Below are 23,964 nucleotides of genomic sequence, written 5' to 3'. Positions count from 1 at the left end.
CAGTCATAGCATAGAAACCATAGCACCTCCCTTGCAGAAGCTTAGAAGAGTTAGGGATCAATGTCAGTAACATGCCCAGCTCAGGGCCTGGCTTAATAACTTACTGCTCCATGGAACTCTTTCTACTCAGCTGTTATGAGAGGTTCCCCTTGCCCACTTCCACAATCCTCAAGCTGTCCTGTCAACCTGTACAGTCAGGAAAAGGAAGCAGAGGGCTTGGACAGGGAAGCTGTTTTAGAACCCAGGAATAGGATACAGTATTCTGGCTTCCCTTGTAGCTCACTTGGTAAAGAATCTGCCTGCAGTGCAGGAGACCAGGGTTCGATCCCTGGGTCGGGAAGATGCCCTGGAGAAGGAAATGGCAACCCACTCCAGTATCCTTGCCTGGAAAATCTCACAGACAGAGGAGCCTAGTGGGCTGCAGTCCATGGGGTCACAAAGAGTCGGGCATGACTGAGTGACTAACACTTATTCTGGCTTTGGTAGCAATGAAACGAGATGTGAGCCAGCTGGACAGAAGCTTGGTCTGGACATAGCTGAGGCACTGGGTCCTAGAAACTAGTCTGAAGAGGTTGAGGGTAAAAGAACAGATCATACAATGTCTTTCTTTTCGGGGTTCCTCTGTACACCCATCCCTTATCAAGAGATCTTGCTGATATTAAAGCAGAAGAAGAAAGATTAGATGTTGGAAGGGAGGACAGGGCTGTGGTCTCCTGTATAACCGTCTAGAGCAGAATGCCAAGGCTTTTGCAATAACTTCCTACTGTGTCATGATTTCCCAGGCCTGCCAAATGAACTTTCCATCTCTCTTCATGTGAGATAAGACAGGGTCCCTTCCTAGAAGCTGTTCCCAGGGTAGCCATCTCCTTGATTGAATCTAAACTCCTGGCTCTGTCCCAGGTCACAAGCTATAAGACCAGATTTTAACCAAGGATCTGCAGAGCATTCAAACTGCATTGTTTCCCAGTTTCTGGTCTCATGTACATTTGATACTGTATTACAGGTAAGAAGTTAAAGAACTGGGAATGACTTTAGTAAATGGAAAATTACACAGCCTAGGAAAATTTACTGGGCCGAGATGCTCTTGATAAGCTCTGTGGGGCATAAGGGAAGCGTGGTAACAATGAGTAGATGCTCGAGGGCATAACCAACGCCATGACTAGGATGAATAGGATCGCCTTGAAGACAAAAGGAAACGAAGCCTCAGAGAATCTTCCTGATGAGCAGCCCGCAGGACTTGAGGTCTGTGAAATGGAAATTTTAGGTGCGCCCAGCCAGAGGACAGCTAAACTCAATCCAGATTGCAAAAGTGAGCGACGAGTCAGGCTGCACACCTATGGTGCATGTCAAGCGGTATCTTATTGTCTAAGTGGTCCGAATCGTCCTTTTATTTCTTATTTCTTCCTTTATTTCTTGGGATGTCTATCCACTAGGTGGAGACTTAACAGCTCCTATCTAATACAAAATAACAAAACAGTTGGGCATATGGCTGGCCCTGGGGTGTCTCAGTCGCATTCACATGACATTTCTAATGGAAAGGTTTATGGCGAGTTACGCTCTAAACGAGATGTGTTAATATATGGAAACAGAATGGAACCAGGGCCCAGGCAGATCTGGACAGGGGGCTGCTGACTGCTCCTGCCAGCACCTTCCAGCAGGCATCTGGCAGCAAAGCCGGAGCTTTTGGAGGGTGAAGAGCCTTTCAGGGTCATAAGCCGAAATGTTCTGATTGACTGTGAAATGCCTCTTCAAGCGGGGATAGCACTTCCTCTCAGCTCCACAGTTCTCTTGTAATCTGGTCTATTTCTTGTGTTAAGTCTTTGGAAAGCCAAAAGCTGCATACACTGAGTCTGCTCTGATTATACAACAGCTGCTGGCAAGCGAAAGGGAAGAAGGCATTTTTGTTGCTGGGCCCTTTCGCTTGGAGATGCCTGGCAGCATTTGTTATGGATACTTAGGCGAGAGCAAAAAAGGGCCAGTGAGTCCCAAAAGCCTAAGTGTCTATTGCATAACAGGATGAGACACAGATGGGAGGTTTAAAAAAATCTGTTTCTACTGTCACCTTGAATGCCAGCAGGAATTTTAGGTATCTCCCACGCCACACAGGAAGTACTTACAAAATAATATACAAAGAGCAGATAAATTAACACCTATCAGAATCCCTTTGAGTTTATTGTCGCACTGAATCCTCCTCATTTTATGAGATAAATACCCAGACACAGAAAGAGTAAGTAACTTCCCAGGCTTACCCGACTAGTAAGGGATAACGCAGGGATTCCAGTCCAGACAGTCTGACCCTGAAGACCCCACACTTAACCCATGAAAATATTTTTAGTAAATTCAATAGACTGCTCATAATCCTGGCTATTTAGGGGCTGTGGCATAAGTGGGTAGGAAATCCATGAACTGGATGGTCAGCCTGTGCAGGAGTTTCTGTGCTTTACTGATGGGCTGTGTGGCAGGACACGGTGCATGAGAGCACGGGGAGAATTGTCCCTAGCTGTGACAAGCACACGGAGGCCTGTGTGTTCCAGCCCTGGCCCTCGCTTCCTCCTGCAACCTGAGAAGGGTGCCCAAGCTCTTGACTCCTAAGTTTCTAGCGCAAAGTAGGAAACAGAATATTTACCATCTGTTTTCCCTACTGGCCATTACAAGAATTAACAGGGTAACTTTTTCACATCATTCAAACTCCAGGAAGGAGAATGGTCCAATAATGAGGTTACAGTTATTGGACACAGTTTTATAGTCTGTATAATTAGGACTAACTGCAAGTCAAAATCAACCGTCCAACCTTCATCAAGCATTTATTACTATGATGCATATTGCTCAATCCCAGCAGTTTTAACATGTTGAAATGTTCATGTGGTTTGCCTAACAGGTTCAAAGAAAAGTTGCTCTACTATTTATGTAATACAGATGGAACTATCATCCATCTCAGGGTGGATGTTTACCCTAGATCTTATCAAGAGTTGGATCCCAAGAAGAAAAAGGAAAAATAATTTCTGTTGCTTGCATTCTCATAGGATGAATTTGTTGAGCAATTATGTTTGCTGGGCAAAGCATCACCCAGAATAGTTCACAGACAAGGCCCAAGCCTTCATGGAATTTATACTCATAAGTGTTCTTCGGGGCTTCGCTTGTGGTCCAGTGGTTAAGATTCTGTGCTTGCACTGCAGGGGGCCCAGGTTTGATCCCAGATCAGGGAAGTTCAGCCTGCCATGCAGTGCTGCCAAAAAAAAAAAAAATTAGAAAAATGTTCTTCAGCATGACAATGGTCGGCTTCTATTTTTGAAACAGGCGTTGAAAGGAGACGCATCTATGACATTGTAAATGTGCTGGAGTCGCTGCATCTGGTCAGCCGGGTGGCCAAGAATCAGTACGGCTGGCATGGTAGGCACAGCCTGCCGAAAACCCTAAGGAACCTCCAGCGGTTAGGAGAGGAGCAGAAATACGAGGAGCAGATGGCACACCTCCAGCAGAAAGAGCTCGACCTGATGGATTATAAATTCGGAGAACGCAGAAGAGATGGCTGTCCCGATTCCCAAGATCCACAGTTACTGGATTTCTCCGAACCAGACTGTCCCTCCTGTGAGTCCCCTGGGCCCACACTGGTCTCTTCTGAAGATGGGGAGGGCCAGATGGGCCACCCTGGAGGCATGTGGCCTCTCGGTCTCTCTCATGAAGACGGGCAGACAGATGGCTTCCCAGCTGGGCTGCACACTCCACCTCATGGGAAGCCTGTCTAGTGGCATTTTCACTTGGTATCTGGTGTGTTTGGATCATAGGTGGCGAATGGCGTTCCAGTTTCAGACTGACAGTCCCACGCTGCTTCCTCTTTATGAGCCTTTAAGGAAAATTTACTTGGAAAGAATTTCTGTCTTCAAAAGATTCTGTTTGTTCAATTGTATATTGGAGTGGATGACTTAGGAAAGAACCCAATTTGCAGAAAATTCTGATTAAGAAGACAGACAACCTTTCATTTGATACTGAATTTTTTTTACTTATATTGTATTGCATTGTTCTTCCCCCCTCCTAGCTCCTATGTATGCTGTCCCTCTTTGATCTTTATTCTCACCCTAATCCTCCTTGCCAAGATGATAAAGTGCAAATATTCCTTATGTTTCACTTGCAAATATAAGAAATAGATATGGAAGGGTGGGCCTGGCTTTCATTCCATTCACTGCCTCATGCCTTTAATTTCACCCTCTGAACCAGTCTTTATCTGAATAACCAGAGGAGACAGCCATCTGTTGGGGATGATTTGCCTGTCATCTGTGGCAACACACATCTAAGCAGTGTCTCTTGCTTACTTATTGTTTATCTGTTTCCTTATTTCCAAAATGCAATGGAAGAGGTGGGCGCCTCCTATGTGGATGGTGTATTCTAGCTCTTGTGGGCTCAGAGAAATACAAGTGGAGTCCTTGCCTTTGAGGGAAGAGTGGATGTTCTGAAACCAGTTCCCGATCCCCACTCTATCATTTCACCCTTCTACTTTAATCTTTTCCAAAATTGCTTCATAGATTCTATTCAGTGGAGTATGAGTACAAAGCATTTCAGAACTAATACCAACTATAGAATAATTTTAGGACCCCCCCCAAAAATCTATCTTATTTCTTTATGAACCATCTTTTTGTGATGTGTGGCCAAGTGATCAAAAGTGACCTTTCCATCTGCTGATAGAGTTAGATAGGTCTACAAGTACAGTCTTTCTGGTGGTAGATTATATGTTTTGATGCTTTCGTTTCATTGCCTTTGTAGCATCTGCAAACAGTCGGAAAGACAAGTCTCTGAGAATTATGAGCCAGAAGTTTGTCATGCTGTTCCTGGTCTCCAAAACCAAGATTGTTACTCTTGATGTGGCTGCCAAAATACTGATAGAGGAAAGCCAAGATACGCCGGACCATAGTAAATTTAAAAGTAAGCATCTTCACTTAAATCCACTTAGCAGCACAGAAAGGGTGGGGTTTCACGTGTTGATGTTTGCAGCCTTGGAGATTTTTTTAAAAATTATTTTGTCGAGATGTGCACTCCTTCTTGCCTTCTTTAAGCTTCTTGGTGCTGTGAGAGGTAAGCTGATCACATACTAGAATACCTGGTGAAAGTTCTGCCTGATGCCTTTTCCTCGGCAGAGTGGATGCTGGAGGCAGAATGGCATCCCACACGTGCAGGTCAGGGAGGGTGTGAGAGGCTTTGAGTTTCTCTTTAGTATCGCTGCATCCAAGATGGAATGTCTGAGTTTTCTTTCCCTTTTCTCCTCACCCCCCGCATACTCTTCTGATGTGGACATGAAAGTTGTCTACAGGTAAGAACCAGAAGAACAGGAGGGGAGGGGGGGTGGGCGGTGGGACGTGGATGCTGGACAAGAGCGTGTTTCCAGTTTCACACCCAGAACATCTTCCTCTTCTGTCAAGCCTGGGTCCTGAGCCAGAGGCCCCAGCTGCTGGTAGCTCATTCAAGCCCTGGAAACCCTGAATTCAACATTTGTTAGCTTTTGTTTGTTTCCAGCTGGAAGTATAGCCACCCTGTGGGAGAAATGACTAGATAAAATCCAATTCTATCAGGATTGGGAAGAATATTGCATCTAGAGGGAAAGCTTGATGTTACAGGCCGATAATCAGAGCCCTTTGCTTATCCTAGCCCTGAGTTCAAGTGGCTTTCCTCCCTGTAAGTTGACTCTTGGATAGAGCTTACTTTGTGGGCATCATGTTACCGCCCACCCCTCTGAATTTCTCCTCCAGTGCATGTATTTTCAAATGTTTCTTCCCTGAACCTCTCAGACTCAGGGAATGCCCAACCAGCCCTCCCCCACTGGGTGTCCAGCAGGGTTAGAGGTGAGGCACTGACTGTCTTCAGCGGTCATACCTTGTGACCTCGAGCCCTGGACAGTCTGTTTGCCCGGCAGTGCAGCCTCGCCAGAAGCTCCAGGGAACCCCTGTCACTGTCACAGCCCAGCTGCCTGGGAGAGCAGGTGCCACCGTCTCCTGCAGGGAGAGACTCCAGGCAAGCTTCTGACAAGCCGTGGATCAGAATGACGTTTCCTACACCTTTAATTACAGCCCGTTTGCCTCCCTCGGTGTTTTTGCAATCACAGTGATCCCAGCTTGTCACCAGGCGCCTCTGGTACGAAGCGTGAAGCTGTGAGAGCAGAAGGACATGCTGACCTTCGCTGAGTGGGGTGATCAGACACTGGAGTCCTTAGTGATTTCACGCAGGAGCCACTGGCCTCCCATGCTTCCCTACTGCTCTCTGCTGGAGGCTTCTTTGGTGGCTGAGAAAGTGACCCATCACACAAACTAAAAGGTCATGATGTCCCGGACCAAGGTATGGTGTGACCACAGTTGTTTTTTATGTCTTCAAGCAAAGGTACGACGCCTCTATGACATAGCCAATGTGCTGACCAGCTTGGCGCTGATAAAGAAAGTGCATGTCACGGAAGATCGAGGCCGGAAACCTGCCTTCAAGTGGATCGGCCCTGTGGATTTCAGCTCCACGGGTAAGGCACGGTGTTGCTCAGGACCATCTGATGTATAAACCCCAGTTGCTTTTTCAAAGCTTACACCTACCACAGGGTGAGATTAATCTTCACCTTCATCTCCCATCACCCACGTCACATTCAGAATTAGACTTGTGCTGCCAGTCTGGGAACAGTGAGCCTTAGCCTACAAGTGGTTATGCTGGCGGCTCAGTCGCAGAGAGCTTAGAACCTGGCAGTTTCTGAAGCTATTAAATCACAGCTCATTGGCTTTGTTTTAAATTTCATTCCAAAGTTCCTGGAAGTTTGGGCCTGAGGATTAAAAATGATGCTTCATTTTAACAAGTTTTTTTGTTTGTTTTTTTTTTAATGACACTTCTTATGATCTCTGGTTGTTTCTGCATTAGCAGAATAAAACATTGTTTTTCTTTGAAATTCCAGATAATGTAAAAACTATATCAGTTACTGTCACAAAACTCATAGGTGGAAAGATGACACCTAATCATAGTATCGATGTAATGAACACCTTTTCTGTAATTTATTCAAAAGGTCACAAATGTCATAATTTTACTAAATTAGAGCAAAAAAAGGGTATTATCTTCTACTTATTTTACAGGTAGTATTTGTGCAACTGGGGACTGGATCTTTCTGCACCAGCTACTTATGTATAGCTATACTGCCTGGAAAAAAGCCATTAAAGTTATTTTTAAATTGCCCTTCCAATTTTAGTCTTAGTAGTGTAAATTCTTGCACATAACCCACGCTTATAAAAGATATAACTCTCTACCTCACTTTATAACACATTATTCACTTAGAAACTAGATGAAGCCACTTACAATCAAGTATAATTAATTCAGCAAGTCCTTACTGCATGTGAACTATGCAGGCAAAATTCATTGTATTCCACTGAGCAGGTAATGCATTTTTCACAAATTGAACATTTGTGGCAACTGTGTTATCAGGTGATGCTTAGTATTTTTTAGCAATGATGTATTTTTTTAACTTAGGTGTGTACATTATTTAGGTATGATGCTATTGCACAATACAATATAGCGTAAACCTAGCTTTTATATGCACTGGAAAACAAAAAAATTCATGTGACTCATTTTATTGCAGTGGCCTAGAACCAAACCCACAATATCTCCGAGGGTTGCCTTTAGTAACGCCAAGGAAAACTCAGAGGCATTTATGATACAGTCCCTGCCAGTATGAAATGTACAGCTTTGCCACTTTCTACTCCTGTTTTTGGCTTATCCTTGGGTTTTCACCAGTGAAGCTCTCTTCCCCGTTTCAACATAAAATATTCTACTCAGCCTTCAATCTGGCTCAAATGTCAGCTCTTGCATGAAGTTTTCCCCAATCACCCAGAGCAAGAAGTGTCTCATCGGAATGATTGTAATTTAGTATCTTGCCATTATACCTGGGGATGATATCATGGTATTGTCCCTGCTGTACACATTTGAGGCAGACACAGTTTTTATTCGCCTTTGATTAAACCCTAGCATCCAGACCAGAGCCTTATCTACTTCAGTTGGTTAATGAGCTTCTACTGAAGGTGTATAATTAATATACCTTTGAAAATCAGAGAACTCTTAAGTACTGTATATGATAGTACTGGCTCTGTAGGAATTCAGAGATGATATGGGTTAAGTTCTGATGGACTGTTAGGTTTTGGAGGGATGGAGAGCTTTTTTTTTTTTTCAGTTGAAGGAACAGATACCTAAGAACATATCTGGCTTGTGTGAGAGAACTCAGGCATCCTGACTTAAGTGGAGGACCTAGGACAGGAATAATGAGAAGTAAAGTGTGATCATTTGGGATCACATTTTGGAAGGCCTCAAAAGTTAGCCAAGAAATCTGCACTAGTGGGCAGAAGTGACAAGTGGTCTTTAGATAAAGAGATTTAAAGAAAGGAGGGATCCAAAGTTGGTGGTGTCACTGAGGAAAATAAGATAGCCAGAGAAGTGAGCTGGTGTTGAGAAGTCGAGGAGTTTGTGGATTTATATACCCAGTGGGTCAGCCCCTGGGAGCGCTCTGATGTGTTGTGGGAGAGGGGACGTGGCACTAGGTCAGGAGCCTCAAATTGAACTTTCTTCCTCTATCCTTCAGAAACCTGGCCCTCCTTCTGTATTTCCTATTTCCGTCACTGACAGCACCATTGTCACGGGCCCAGCAATTAACTGTGGCACATCAAGTTACCTTCGATTCCGTAATTCACTCCCCTTCACTCCTCAGTTAGCAATTCACCTCTTTACTCTTTTCCTTCCCTGCCATCAGGACCTTTCCTTCCCTCTAACAGCTTTATTGCGGTATCAAGACATTCAATAAACAACACAGTGGTTAAAGTTACAATTTGCTAAGTTCTGCATTGTATGCCTCAGTGAAATAATCACTGCAACCAAGGCAGTTAACCCATCACCCTCCAAAGCCTCCTTCTGTTCCTTTGAATACCTCCCTCCCTTCCCCACTCCCAGCAACCAAAGGTCTGCTTTCCTTCACTCGAGACGTGTTTGTATCTTCTAAAATGTTTAATAAGTGAATCATGGACAGTCAGTGCTTATTATTGGCAGATTCCGTATTTGCGAATTTACGAACTCACTAAAATTTATTTGAAACTCCAGAATCAATACCCACAGCATTTTCTGAGTCATTCACAGATTGCGGAGTAGCAGAAGATTTCCTCTGCCATTGTGTGTGCTCCCAGCTGAGGTCAGAACAAGGCAACCTTGTTGCTTCCCACACTTGTTTCTTTTGACTCATGCTGTATACAAGCATCCTTTTCATGGTCTTCTTAGTGCCGCGTTTTCACGTTTTTGTGGTTTGTGTTGGTGGTCTTGCTGTTTAAAATCGTCCCCAAGTGTCATACTGAAATGCTGTCCAGTGTTTCTAAGTGCACAAAGGCTGTGCCGTGTCTTACAGAGAAAATGCACGCGCTGGAGGAACTTAGTTCCGGCGTGAGTTCTGACCGAGTGCAGTGCTAATGGGTCAACAAGATGTTCTAACTGTGTCTTAAACAGACTCACGAAACAGGGTTATGTACTAATCAGTTTATAAAAGTGTTTTGACCAGAGACTTGCAGAAAACTAACCCTGTGTTTCCTTTGGGAGAGATGGTTCAGTTTTGACTAACCCAGTGTTCACAGTGACTTTATAGAACTTTACCACAGATAATGACAATCAGCTGTAGTGCGATACTCTTTTTTATCAGACTTCTTTCATTCAGCATAATTATTTTGAGATTAATTGTGTGGTAGTATGTATCAATGGTGTATTCCTTTTTATTGCTGAGGCGTATTCATTGTATGGATATACTATTCTTTATTCATGCACTTAATAGTGGACTTCTGAATTATTTTCAATCTAGAGCTATTACAAACAGCTGACTCATTGGAAAAGACCCTGATGCTGGGAAAGATGGAGGGTAGGAGGAGAAGGGGGTGACAGAGGATGAGATGGTTGGATGTCATCAGCAACTCAGAGGACATGAATTTGAGCAAACCCCAGGAGACAGTCAAGGACAGGGAAGCCTGGCGTGCTGCAGTTCGTGGGTAGCAGAGAGTCAGACATGACCGAATAACAGCAAACAGAGCTGCAGTGATGTCCATGTTCCTCTCTTTATAAGCAAATATGCATTCATGTCTCTCAATTCATGCCTAGGAGTAGAGTAGGTGCATCACATGATAGGTGGATGTTTAAGGTTTTGAGAAACTTCCAAAGTGTTTTCCAAAGTAGCGGTAACATTTCACATCCCCACCAGTGGCATATGAGAGTTCTAGGTCAGCCTTAGTTTCAGCTGTTCCAATAGGCGTGTAGAGGCATCGTTGTTTCACTTCGTGTTTCCCCCTGTGGAGTTCAGTCCAACCATCTGGTATCATTGGTCTTCCGTTTGACGGGCTTTCTTTAACATTTCTTAGAGAGTGCAGGTCAGCCAGTGGTGAAATCATCCAGCTGTTGTATGTCTGAGAACGTCTTTATTTCACCTGTGCTTTTGGAAACTGTTTTCCTTGGGTAAGGATTCTAGGTTGGAGGGTTTTTTCCCTTTTGGTACTTTAAAGATACTGGATCCACGGTCTCCAAGCCTGCATTGTTTCTGACAAGAACTGTCCCAGCATCCTGTTCTTCCACATGAAATGTGTCTTTTTTCTTGGTTACTTTCAGTATTTTCTTTATGACTGGTTTTAAACAACTTGATTATGTGTGGGTTGTTACAGTTTTCTCAGTGTCTCTTCCTTCAATTTGTTGAGCTTCTTGGATCTATGGATTTAAACTTTTCATCAAGTTTGGTGAATCTTTTGTCATTGTTTCTTCTTTCCCCTCTGTCCTTTGGCAACTCTAGTTATACTCATGTTTGGTGGTTTGAAGTGGTCCTACAGTTCACTGATGTTTTGTTCATTTCTTTGTCTCTTTTCTGTCACTTTGGATAGTGTTTATTGCTCTTTAAGTTCACAGTTTTTTTCTTTTCTGCATGCATGAATTTTTTTCTAAACTGCCATGCGTTTCACCCACGGTGTTTTTCCATCTTCAACATTGTCGTTTTAATTGCTAGAAGCTTGACTTGGACCTTTATAAATTTTTTTAAAGATTTTATTCTGTGGCTGTGCTGGGTCTTCACTACAGTGGCTTCTTGTTGCAGAATGTGGGCTCTAGGGTGCGCAGGTTCGGGCTCTAGGGTGCGCAGGCTCAGGAGTTGGGGCACATAGGCTTAGTTGCTCTGTGGCACGTGGGATCTTCCCAGACCAGGGCTCTAACCAGTGTCCCCAGCACTGCAAGGTGGAATTTTAGCCACTGGACCACCAGGGAATCCTGGGCCTTTTTAGTTTTGATGTCTCCACTTAACATGTTCAATTTATTGAATTTATGGAATACAATCATAATATCTATTTTAATGTGCTTGTCTACTAATTCTATCATCTATGTCACTTTGAGGTCCATTTCAACTCATCTTTCTGCTCATTGTGGGCTATATTTCCCTGCTTCTTTGTGTATAACGTAATTTTTGACTGTATGCCATGTGTGTGTGCTAAGTTACTTCAGTCGTGTCCAACTCTGTGCAACCCTGTGGACTGCACCCGCTGGGCTCCTCTGTCCATGGGATTCTCTAGGCAAGAGTGCGTGCCCTCCTCCAGGGGACCTTCCCAACCCCAGGATGGAACACGCATCTTTTATGTCTCCTGCGTTGGCAGGTTGGTTCTTTACCCTCAAGCCACCTGGGAAGCCCAATTGTATCCCATTATATGTACACTGAGAATTATAAATTGTTACATGCTAAATAATTCTGTCTTCCTAAAAGTGTTTTTGAGCTTTGTTCTCTGATACAGCAAAGCTACTTGGAAACAGTTATCCTTTCGACTCTTGCTTTTAAGCTTTGTTAGGCAGAATGGCACCCCATTCCAGTACTCTTGCCTGGAAAATCCCATGGACGGAGGAGCCTGGTAGGCTGCAGTCCATGGGGTCACTAAGAGTCGGACACAACTGAGCTACTTCACTTTCCCTTTTCACTTTCATGCATTGGAGAAGGAAATGGCAACCCACTCCAGTGTTCTTGCCTGGAGAATCCCAGGGACGGGGGAGCTTGGTGGGCTGCCATCTATGGGGTCGCACCGAGTTGGACATGACTGAAGCGACTTAGCAGCAGCAACAGGCAGAACCCACCCTATCAGCAATTAGTCTTGAGTACTCTGTCCCCACTACTGAGGCAACACCCTCTTTAGCATTCTAACCAAAGACCATGACGTATGAGACTTTTTCCCCACTGTGACTATTGGCAGTCGGCGCTATTCTCAGCCCTATCTGAGTGCAGACACTGTTCTGCTACTCCTTTTGAGGGCTCTTTCCTTGGCCTTGGGTAGTTCCCGCCCATGCAGGAGTACTCCACTGAATAGTCAGCCCTTTGACTCTGCAGGTTCCACATCTGTAGCATCAACCAATGATGGATCGAAAGTATTTTTTTTTTAATACAGAAAGTTCCAGAAATCAAAACTCAAAATTTACTGCACACTGGCAACTGCTGAGATAGCATTTACATTGTATTAGGTACTGTAGTAATCTAGAGTTGATTTAGTGTATAGTGCCTACAAATGTTTACTCCAGTATCCACACAGGATTAAATCTATGCCGTTTTATATAGGAGTCTTGAGCATCTTAGGTGAGATGCTCAACTATCCATGTGGGGACTTGAAACCGCTCTCCTGTGACTGCTGAAGGACAGCTCTACTCCAGGGGGCCCCTCTGCAGGCCCCAGCATTCCTTCTGCGTGGCTGTGCTCATCAGGATCCTGCCCCACGAGCGCTAGCTGCCTTGGCTTTCCAGATCTCCCAGCTCCATCCCCAGGTTAAGGAGACTTGCAGGCTCTGCCTAGAGCTCCTTCTCTGCCCCCTGACCTGGAAATGTTATCCAGGCAGTAAGCTGGGCTAATCAGAGCTTACCTCTTCTCAGGTCCTATCTCTGGTGGACCACCATCCTTCATGCCGTGGTGTCCAGTATCTTGAGAACCATTGTTTTATATACTTAGTTCAATATTTTATTTCTTTCAGGAAGGAGGGTAAATAATACTGTCTTGACCCACTTTCTTCTTTCTTCTAGTTGATTCTATAACTTCTGGTTTTCTAAAGAGAGAATTTGTTGGGTTTTTATTATGAGACAAAGAAAACCATAGGTGGTTTTCTTTTTCAATATTTGTGTATTTTAGAAAATGTAGGTCTAGCTGGGCCTTTCAGTTTATTAAATTGGTCTTATAATTAAAATGAGCATCCCTTGAACTTAAAAAAAATAGCACAGATGAGCAGGGTAGGAATGACTGTCTGAACAATGGTAAGTGTTTCTTTATAGAACATAGACCTAGTTCTATATAGAGATTTCTGTCCTGATTTCACAGAGGCTTATTTAAGCATAAAATTGGCCTCAAGGCCCCGTCTTCTAACACCCTCACTGTTCTGCAGCATTTCAACCATGAGGTGTCTGCTGACCTTATGCCTTTGGTCACTTAGTAACTGAGCTTCCTGCTGCATAGGAAAGAAATAATAAAGCATAATAATAAGAAATAGAGATTCTTATACCCATCGCCCTGGGACTGTGGCATAAGAGGCTGATCTCAATTAATGTTAAAATCTCTAAACATTCATGTTGGGCTGAGTACAACTGGGTTTTCCTTTGATATCTCTGCCCAAAGAAAGCATTTGAAATGTCAGGTCCATTCTAATTTGGGTTATGGAACATCCTGATCTACTTTTGTTACAGCTTAGATAATTTTAGAATATATATGGATTCAGTCTTTAAGTTTACTAACTTTTTTAAAAGATTAGTACACTGAAAGAAATTGGGGTTTGAGACAAGGCTCATGAAATTCCTTTGTCTTCATTTTTAATTTATAGGTAGCTCCATCACAATGAGAGGTTCCCAAAGCCATATCTTAAAAAGGCTGCAATTACCCTGAATTGTGGCTGTATAACAACACTACCAGTTCTCTTATTTATTTAGATGACGATCTCGTGGACGTTTCTGCACCTGTCCTACCAGAATTGAAAAAAGAAATATATGGCCACGTTCAGTTCTGTGCAAAACAGAAGCTTGCTCGACACAGCTCTTTTAACTCAGAGCAGGCTTCCGAGAAGATACAGAGGAAAGTGAACTCAGAACCCAGCAGCCCTTACAGACAAAAACAAGGTACCTGCCTCTGCGTAACCCACAGTCTTGTCAGTCACCATGTAATGGCAGCCCCACCTGTACACTGACGTTTTAAAGTGAGCTGACTGTAGGCTCTGCATGAGATGGTGACTTCACAGGGTATAAACCTGGCCCTCGGCCTGAAATTGATTCTCGTTGGCCTTGAAGATTGAAGATTACTTGGTTTGCCATGTGACCTGTTTGATGCATCTCAGCAATTCATCAGATTTATAAAGCAATACTTGCTTTGTTTTGTTTTCTTACTAATTTTTAATGAGACCCACATTCACCACTTACAGCTAGCTTCTGGACATGTCTCTCTCTCAATCAAAACCAGGATGGATTTGAGATAGTCTTATAATCCTTGAGCTGTGAATAATGAATCCTGCTGTACAGAACTGCTGTTATAAGTCCCTTGCTGTATTTGTTAGAACTGTCTTCCTTTTTAGGATCAGGAATCTACTCCTTGGAGATTGGAAGTCTGGCAGCTGTCTCCAGACAGAAAATGGAAGACAACTCAGAGTAAGTAGTTTCTGTCCTAGTTTTAACTGTGATTGAATTGAAATACCACCCATCAAAGGGTAAAGTTTAGCAGTCCTGCTCAAAAATCAGCCATTTGTTTATTAAGAATTTTGTAAGTTTCCCCCTTGTGCCCAACGCTGTGCAGGATTTGGCATCTGGGACCCAAAATTGAAAATTTTTATGAAAAATTTTTGTGAAAGCTTACAAGGAAAAATAAAAAGACAAACCACTACTAACGTGACAGAGAAATGACATATCACAGTCCCATGAATCACTTTGTCATTATCCTGACGGCATTTATGAACTACCAGGTACTATTCTTAAAGTTTTACGTGTGTTATATCATCTAATTATAACAACCACCTTTTGAGCTTGGTGCTATTGTCCTAATTTACAGGGAGGCAACTGAAATCCTGAGAGGTTAAGTAACTCGCCCAAAGTCACAAAATTAATAAGTGAAAGAAACTACCCTATCTGAATCAGATTTGGGGTTTGATTTTGAAGGAAAACATTATCACAGGAAACAGAGGAAATGCTGAAGAGAGAAGAGGTTTATAATGACAGACAAGGCAGGAAAAAGACTATGGAGCAGAGTCAGGGAGTGGATGGGAAGTAAGCCATAGTGATTCGTCCAAGTAAGACAGAGGAAGAGCTTGGGGTGTTGGAGGTTGAGTAGGTCCCGTTGGCAGAAGACTTTGAAAGCCAAGTCGTAGAGTTTAGATTTATCAAATGGACAGTAAAGGGTTTCTATAGATTCACTGGAGACCGTTCAGGCTGCTTTGAGCAGGTAGGGTTGGAATTAGAGAAGGACTGCCGACTAGGACGCCACAGAACAGAGCATTCCCAGTCTTTCCGCTCTGCTGTGGTGCTGGTCCAAGCCGGGTCAGCTGGCGATGGAAAGAAATGCAAACCGGTATAAGACAGTGAGTCAGCACAACTTAATTTGAACGTGTGCTGTGCTGTGCTTAGTCATTCAGTCATATCTGACTCTCTGTGACCCCATGGACTGCAGCCCGCCAGACTCCTCCGTCCATGGGGATTCTCCAGGCAAGAATACTGGAGTGGGTTGCCATGCCCTCCTCCAGGAGATCTTCCCAACCCAGGGATCGAACCCATGTCTCCTGAATTGCAGATTCTTAACTGTCTGAGCCACCAGGGAAGCCCAAGAATACTGGAGTGGGTAGGCTCTCCCTTCTGCAGGGGAGCTTGCGGACCCAGGAATCGAATGGGGTCTCCTGCATTGCAGGCAGATTCTTTAGCAGCTGAGCTCGCCAGGAAGCCCAATTTGAATGTGTGCTGCTTGAAAATCCTGTAGTAATAGAGAGTGGAATGGGATGAGAATGACACAGAATAATTTTGTAATACATTTGCTTTCCCACTCGCTGCTTACTTCATTTATCTCACAGTGAACGTGAGATAAACAAGATGTGCCCTTTAAATCAGCCTCTGGCCTGTCTCTGTTATCTGCCCGACATCTCTCAGGAATTCCGTGTGCAGACCCCACTGGGTGACCTTCCGTAGTTGGATAAGCCTGTGGGCTTCAGTGGTCCTCCCTTGTGGTGGGGGAGGGGGCTGAGAGTAGCTTGTGTTAAAGAATGATGTAAAATTATTACCATACTGTGCTTGTCATTAAAGCATCATTGTGCCTGGGAAAGGGTACTTGCTGGGCAGCTAATGACTCCTGGCTGTGGGAGAGGCGGAGGGGAGCCTCTGAAAGCCTCTGTCCCGTTGCAAAGCATCCATCCAGGTTATAATACGTGGTCATCTGCTTCTGGGGTTAGCTCATGATCTCAGGGAGCCCACTTTAAGAGCAGGAGTGGGGGACTTCCCTGGTGGTCTAGTGGTTGAGAGTCTGCCTTGCATTGCAGAGGACGAGGGTTCAATCCCTAGTCCGGCAAGTAAGATTCCACTAAGATCTCACATGTCGGGGAGCAACTAAACCTGCAAACCACAGCCTGGAGAGACTGTGCAGCCAAATTAATTAAAAGAACTTTTTAAGTAGCAGGAGTGAGCAGTGTTTCCTCAGTCCTGCTTTGGCTCATCTCTCTAGGAAAGCAGGGCTGGAGGTCAGTAGACTGTGGCGACTGCATGGCCCCGCTCTGTTCCTTTCATTACAGGGTGGCAGCTTTTGCCAGTCAGAGCGCGATGCCTCCGTCGAGCAGCCTGGACCCCGCAGCTCCTCTCCCCAGCCCGTCCGTTGACTCAGAATACCGTGTTAGCCCCTTGTCCCACCAAGTCCTCTCTGTGGCCCAAACAGACTTGAAGGCCTTGCCCACCCAGAACGGTCTGAACGGCCAAGGAGGCGTCTCCCTGGCCTCCACGGCACCGGACGCGGAGCACCAGCTGCCGGCCCTGGCGGCTACCCAGCCCCTGCTGTACGTGCCGCCCGCCCCTCTGTTCATGCTGTGCGGGGGCCTGCAGGAGGGACCGTCTCCAGGGTCAGGCTCGGGATCAGGAAGCGGCGGCGGAGGCTCTGAGGTCACCACAGCAGAGCAGCCCCCCATGCCCTCAGGTCAGAAGCGCCTGAGCAAGGAGAGGAAGCCGCAGGTGGAGGAGGAGGAGCCAGCCACCAAGAGACAAAGCAGGGACCACGAGGACGGTCCCCTCTCCCTTGTCATGCCCAAGGTGAGTGGGCGGCAGACACGGACTGACAGCCCATTGACCCGGTTTCTTCCTAACTGAGATGCACAGATAGTCACAAGCTACCGAGTCTGGAATAGGAGGTGGTGCCTATATCAGTTTTATAACTAAGCCCAGTCCTGCCTCTTCCAAGTAACCTGGCCATAAAGTTCAGTTCAGTTGCTTGGTCATGTCCAACTCTTTGTGACCCCATGAACTGCAGCACCCCAGGCTTCCCTGCCCATCATCACCAACTCCCAGAGCTTGTTCATGTCCATCGAGTTGGTGATGCCATCCAACCATCTCATCGTTTGTTGTCCCCTTCTCCCGCCTTCAGTCTTTCCCAGCATCAGGGTCTTTTCAAATGAGTCAGTTCTTCTCATCAGGTGGCCAAGGTATTGGAGTTTCAGCTTCAGCATCAGTCCTTCCAATGAATATTCAGGGCTGATCTCCTTTAGGATGGACTGGTTTGATCTCCCTGCAGTGCAAGGGACTCTCAAGAGTCTTATCCAACACCACAGTTCAAAAGCATCAATTCTTTGGCTCTCAGCTTTCTTTATAGTCCAACTCTCACATCCATACATGACCACTGGAAAAACCATAGCCTTGACTAGATGGACCTTTGTCAGCAAAGTAATGTCTCTGCTGTTGAATATGCTATCTAGGTTGGTCATAGCTTTTTATCCAAAGAGCAAGCATCTTTTAATTTCATGGCTGCAGTCACCTGCAGTGATTTTGGAGCCCCCAGAAATAGTCTCCCGCATTGCAGGTGGATTCTTTACCAGCTGGGCCACAAGGGAAATCCAGGAATACTGCAGTAGGTAGCCTATCCTTTCTCCAGCGAATCTTCCCAACTCAGAAATCGAATCAGGGTCTCCTGCATTGCGGGCGGATTCTTTACCAACTGAGCTATCAGGGAAGCCCTGGCCATAAAGTAATCCTGTAATAAAAGTAATTTTTAGAAAAATCACACTTAGCATAAAATGCTAAAAAGTATAAAGAAAGAAAAAAAAAGAAGCATTCACTTATCACATTTGTGTATCCTTTCTGGTCTGTTTTGCCTTATTTTTTTTAACATGTCAGTGAAATAATCACCTGCTCCAGGGCGCCCCTGAGGTCCAGGTCAGGAATGGGGCGCCACTGACTCCGGGTTTGCGTCAGTGCCCATCTTTCTAGAATAAAAGAACAAAACTCTGAGCTGTCTGCATCCCCTGCTTAGTGGCCTTTTGGAGGCTAATGCGATATGACCAGTAAAACTCTCAGAGAGCAGAAGCACTGTCATCGCAGCCATTTGTAGGGGGTCCACGAAGCACACTTCATGGGCATCAGTCCCTTAATTAAGACCCTTCCTCCTCCAAGCATTCCTCTTGCCAGAATGAATTTCTCTAGCTTTGTATATAGCCTGTGGCTGCAGAATAGCAGGGAAAGACTGACTGGTATGTCTATATATGTATGTCTCAGATAAACAGGACGACTTTGGGTTAGCCCTGCAATTCTTATCCAGCCCCTAAAAGCCTACAGCATCAACACCCTTTGTGTATTCCAACTCAGTAATTTATTTCGCCTTCTAAACACCATGCTCACTTACCCGTTATTAAAATCTCCATCATTTCTATGCTTAAGAAATCTTAAGCCTACAGATTCCTCTAATTAGGACAGAAATGACAGACATACACAAATCAGGGTGGCACACAGTGGTGCCTGACCTTTCCATTATGGGTTAGCTATTTGGAGAAAACTGTTGTTAGGATTCACTGCTGGGAATTTGATTTGCTTTTCTGTTCCTGGTTGGGTTGTGCTTAGAAACCTTCAGACTCCACAGACATCGCCTCTCCCAAGACCTCAAAAAACAGGGGATCTGCACCCCATGAAGACACTCACATGAACGGGCAACTTTCTGCAGCAAAAGCAGTTTCGGGAAAGGCTACCACAAACGGCTTCGTCTCTTCTGAGTGGGGAAATCCTTCTAGAAATACAGAGATAGAAAAGCCTTCGAAGGAAAACGAGAGCACCAAAGAGCCGTCTCCGCTGCAATACGTTTATGTGCAGTCTCCAGCAGGTAAGAGGTATCACGCCTTCGAGTCCTTTGGGGAGCTCAGATTATACATTGCATATTTGCATTTTTCTGTACATCATGTAACCACACTGATGTCTTGAGGAGCTGTTTCTGAGTCATTTCAATCCAGCCCCTGGCTTTCTCCATCAATGAAATGAAGATGCAGCCTGCTTTCACTTTCACCAACCTCACAGATAATGAGAAAGTAATTAGGGCAGGTAATTTATTTTTAATGCATTCAATTTTCCTTGGTAAAAAAAAAAGAAAGCACAAATATTCAAATGACATTTCTGTTTTTATAAGTCAGCTGAGTCTGGCATTGGTTCAGTTTCACTATATGAACCTCTTGGCCACCACGTGCGGCTCACACGCTGACCACTTAAATATCCCCAAGTGCTGATGTGTCCTTGTGGTTGAGTGCCAGGACTGGAGTGAGGGGGCTGGACATTAAAACCACTTCTGATCTGCGTGGACTTAAGTATCTAGCCCTCCTGAATTGGTAAAACAGCAATAATAAGAGCACCTGCTTCTCGGGGGTGCTATGAAAACAAGATTAAGTTTAATAAGCTAATACATGTGGAGCACTTAGAATAATAGTGCCTGACACTTAGAGGACTCAGTAAATGCTCTCTTGAAATAAAGCTGAACTATAACAGCTACCTAATTTTTTAAAACATGCACTGTGTACATGAAGCTGCTCTTGATACAAAGAGACTTAAAGTAATTTTCTTCAGTTTCTTGTTCCTGTTGCAGGTTAGGTGGGTATCTATTACTATTCATTGATCTAGAACACATTCTTTATTCTTTTAGCCAGTATTTTGTGAGAGCTTCACCTAAGCATGATAGTGTTACTGATACGTTAATAAACAAAAAACAGACCCAGCTTCTTCAGAATGAAAATGTCAGCCCAGCAAAGGGATCAGTGGCTTTTTCTGGGCCGTGGGTCCTTGGACACTACGGTGATGCCTGTGGACTCCTCCTCAGGTTGTTTACAAATGCAGAAAATTAAATACATAGGATTACAAAGGATGCAAATGGCATCGAAATCCAGCTAGGAGAATTATTTTAAATTATAGTAGTAAGATCTGCCAAGCCTCTCATAACTTGTGGGGAGCTTTAGACTCAAGAAATCCACCACCAAGGTAAGAGTATATGAATACACCTGTGCTTTTCACTACTGACAGTGTCAAGGTACTGCTCATGCAGTTGTGATTTGTTGCCTGTGATCTTAATTGAGGGAAATATAAATTTCAGTTAGCAGTTGATCAAAAGAAAGATACTGTTTTTCCCATCCATGTTCACTTTTCTCCTCAGTTTGGGTTCAGTGGAGCTCATGCTAATAAACTCTCTTGGGAGACGTGGGCATCCACCAAATTTTCACACGAGTAAAGGTGGAAACGGGGAGGTGGCCGTTGCGGCAAGGAAGTGAGGGGCTGCTGGAAGCGCACAGAGCGGGTGGCCTGGTCTGCAGGTGGGTAATTTACTGCGGGCTCCCACTTTGAAAGGCCCTGAACGTGGGCGCCTGGATGGCATCTCCGCTTTGCGCTGACTTCCCCTTGCTCTGCTTGTGTTGCAGGATTAAATGGTTTCAGTGTGCTCCTGTCTGGCAGTCAGAGCCCCCATGCTGTGGGGCTGCCTGTGGGTCCGCTGCCCCCACTCAGCGTTCCGTGCATGATCTTGCCCTCGCCACCGCTCGGTGCTTTTCCTGTTCTGTACTCCCCCACGATGCCCGGGCCGGTGTCCTCTGCTCCCAGCCCTCTCCCGAACGCGGGACCTGTGAATTTTGGCTTGACTAGCCTCGGATCAACACCTCATCTTCTCATCGGCCCTGCCGCCCTGGTTAATCCAAAGTCGTCCACACTCCCCTCCACGGACCCTCAGCTTCAGGGTCCATGCTCACTTCACCTGAGTCCGGTGATGTCAAGGTCCCATGGCAGCGTCCAGCCTGGATCCCCCGCTTATAGAGGTCACCCAGCCTCCACGGTAAAACTACAACAGGTGAGTCCTAAGGGTCCACGTTAGCCTGGCACATGGACAGCACATCAAGGCGTGATGGGGTTTGCCTGCATCGCATCAGGCTTCCCAGGTGGCGCCAGTGCAGGAGTTGTGAGAGACGCAGGTTCAGTCCCTGGCTGGGGAAGATCCCCTGGAGGAAGAAATGGCAACCTGCTCCAGTATTCTTGCCTGGAAAATTCCATGGACGGAGGAGCCTGCCAGGCTACAGTCCATGTGGTTGCAAAGAGTCAGACACAACTGAAGCCACTTAGCACAAACACAGTCAGACCTTAGTCAACAACTTTCGGACGGGGATCCAACACCAGATTCTAGCTAACATCTATTCTAGACCCGGAGGCATCTGCTCATCTCATTAAGTAGTGAGACTGAAGGGGGAGATCCTGTACTTTGAAAGCAAAAATAGTTTTAGGTGTCAATCTGGCTTTCTTAGAATCAGAAGGGACTTAATCGTTCAGGGGAATTTTTGATGCATGCTGACTATTCAGGTGATTTTTCCAAGCTCTCATTTCATTAGGTCAATAAAGGAGACCATCCTGAATTTTAGTTGTGCAGCTATAGAAATAGTCAAGGGAAATGAAACTCTTAATAATAGCTCAAAGATTGTTAACATCTATCATTTCTTAAAATGCATTGTTTAGGAGGCAGTGGATATATTAATACATATCCATTGTTTCCATGATGTTTCCAAAATATACACAGATGTACATATGTAAATGTCTGTAATCAGCATAAATTAATCAGTACTTTATTCACTCCCCCCAACTCTATCAGTAGTTCAGTCAATAAGCATTTGTTGAATTCCTGTTATGCATTAGGCATTGTTCAGAATAATTACTTTCTCTCCCAGAGAAAGGGTAATGCTATGGCCACAACTATTTTTAGACAATTAATCCGAATCTCAAAAGTTTGCTAGACATGAAAGTAAACATGTTTTTAAACAAGGTGATTATAACATACCATACGCATTTTGATGATCGGTTATGTGTTAGGCACTGATCTAGGCAGTAAAGATACTGGTAAACAAGATAATGGTTCCTGCCCTTTGGGGGCATGTTAAAGGGGTAAATGTTTAACATGAGAAGATAAATATTAGCAAGTAAAAAGAGCAAAGACATATACACGTACTACTCGCCAGGGATGGTCTAAAGCGCTTTAATAATATTCTCTCACTTAAGTCTCACAGTCCTGTCAATTCAGTACTTTGGTCATCCCTGTCTTTGGATGAGGAAACTGAGGGATGGACCGGCTAAGTAATTTGCCCAAGGTCACACAGCTAGCTATGGCAGAGCCCAGACCCTGGCTCCAGCTGCTTGTGACTGCTTCGCTAGGCCACCTGCACACAAAGTAAATCAGCTCATTTCCAGCTGCGATGAGTGTTGTGAAGGAGACACACTGGGTGCATGACAGAAAATCAAAGGGGATGGAACGCCTGCACGGGGATCACAGCCACACAGGTCAGGAGGGGGCTTCCAGTTCAGAGACCTGAGACAGTGTGAGGTCACTTCTGTTTTTCTGTACTTTTCTTTTTCCTGTTTCAGTCTCCAATTCCAGTGACCCCCAAGAGCATCCGGTGCACACACCAAGAGATGTTTTTCAAGACTCCTGGCAGCCTCGGGGAACCTGTCCTCAGGAGAAGAGAAAGAAGTCAGTCACGAAGCTCCAGCTCAGCACAGAGGAGACTGGAAATCCCCAGCGGGGGCGCCGACTAACCTGAGGCTTCGCCCAGAAGTGAGGATCCAGGCACCCGCGTTTCCCTTTGTCACGTCCTAATGCTGAACCGCAACCAGCATGCATCCTTCCTCTCCCCTGCATCCCCTGGTTCTAATGTTAACTCTCCATCCTCGTGAAGCATCTACATTCCTGCAAGTAATTGTTCCTAATTGGGCATTTCATACCAGTTAGTGTCCGACTCTACGTGGTATCACAGTGGAAGCATCAGCTGACTTCTGTCATTTTCATTTAGGAATCATCTGATTGCTGGAAGGAAATCTGAATAGCCTCCTGGAACCTTGCGGCTTTTCTAAAGGGGAGGGGCGCGTCTAGCACTTAAGTGGGGTGAATGTTCTTGATGTGTATTACCACTCACCCCGAGTAGATCTGTGGTGAGAGAAACTTCCTTTCTGCAGTTTAAAAAAGCTACTGCTTCCTTCGGCTTCATCAGGAAGCCAGCTTCAGTTGTGAATCCTATGGTATTATTTATTTTGTTCATGAAGTGGGATTTCGTGCAAAAAAGTTTACAACGGCAGCAAAACACATATTTTTCAGGGTATGACGACTTGAATGTTTGTACTTTCTTCCTATAATTTGCCCTGCACTTACTTTACAACCTAGTAATAATGTGGATGAATATATCTACATGATGGAATGTCAAGACCAAAATAACTGTGAATGACACACCTTGCTATAATGAACTGTGCTAACCCAACCTGGGCGTGAGAATTATGATGAACTCTAGCAGCCAGATAGCTGCTGCTCAATAACTGTGTGGACAGTGAGGTTTTACTGATCATTTGTTAAAAAACAAAAACAAAAAAACCTACCATGTTCATTTGCCTTCACTACGTGCCCTGGTGGTTTTTTATTTAAATATTAACTGTAGAGTATCAGGTATGGGATGT

At 44.8% G+C, this 23,964-nt stretch overlaps 1 protein-coding gene across 1 annotated transcript in view; it reads left to right on the top strand.

The window, feature by feature from the left end:
• E2F7 (E2F transcription factor 7) overlaps positions 1-23,055 on the top strand; it is a 34,335-nt gene extending 11,280 nt beyond the window's left edge. The window contains exons 4-12 of the mRNA XM_068969679.1: positions 3,298-3,588; positions 4,759-4,917; positions 6,359-6,493; positions 13,948-14,133; positions 14,583-14,655; positions 16,773-17,280; positions 19,078-19,333; positions 20,907-21,328; positions 22,885-23,055. Coding sequence (XP_068825780.1) covers positions 3,298-3,588; positions 4,759-4,917; positions 6,359-6,493; positions 13,948-14,133; positions 14,583-14,655; positions 16,773-17,280; positions 19,078-19,333; positions 20,907-21,328; positions 22,885-23,055 — 2,201 coding nt within the window. The remainder of the gene's footprint in view (positions 1-3,297; positions 3,589-4,758; positions 4,918-6,358; positions 6,494-13,947; positions 14,134-14,582; positions 14,656-16,772; positions 17,281-19,077; positions 19,334-20,906; positions 21,329-22,884) is intronic.
• The last annotated feature ends 909 nt before the right edge of the window (positions 23,056-23,964 follow it).

This window comes from Capricornis sumatraensis, chromosome 4, assembly GCF_032405125.1.
Source record: "Capricornis sumatraensis isolate serow.1 chromosome 4, serow.2, whole genome shotgun sequence".
In the NCBI taxonomy this organism is placed as follows: domain Eukaryota; kingdom Metazoa; phylum Chordata; class Mammalia; order Artiodactyla; family Bovidae; genus Capricornis; species Capricornis sumatraensis.
The sequence above is the reverse complement of the archived record's forward strand: the minus strand, read 5'-3'. Positions and strand labels throughout refer to the sequence as shown.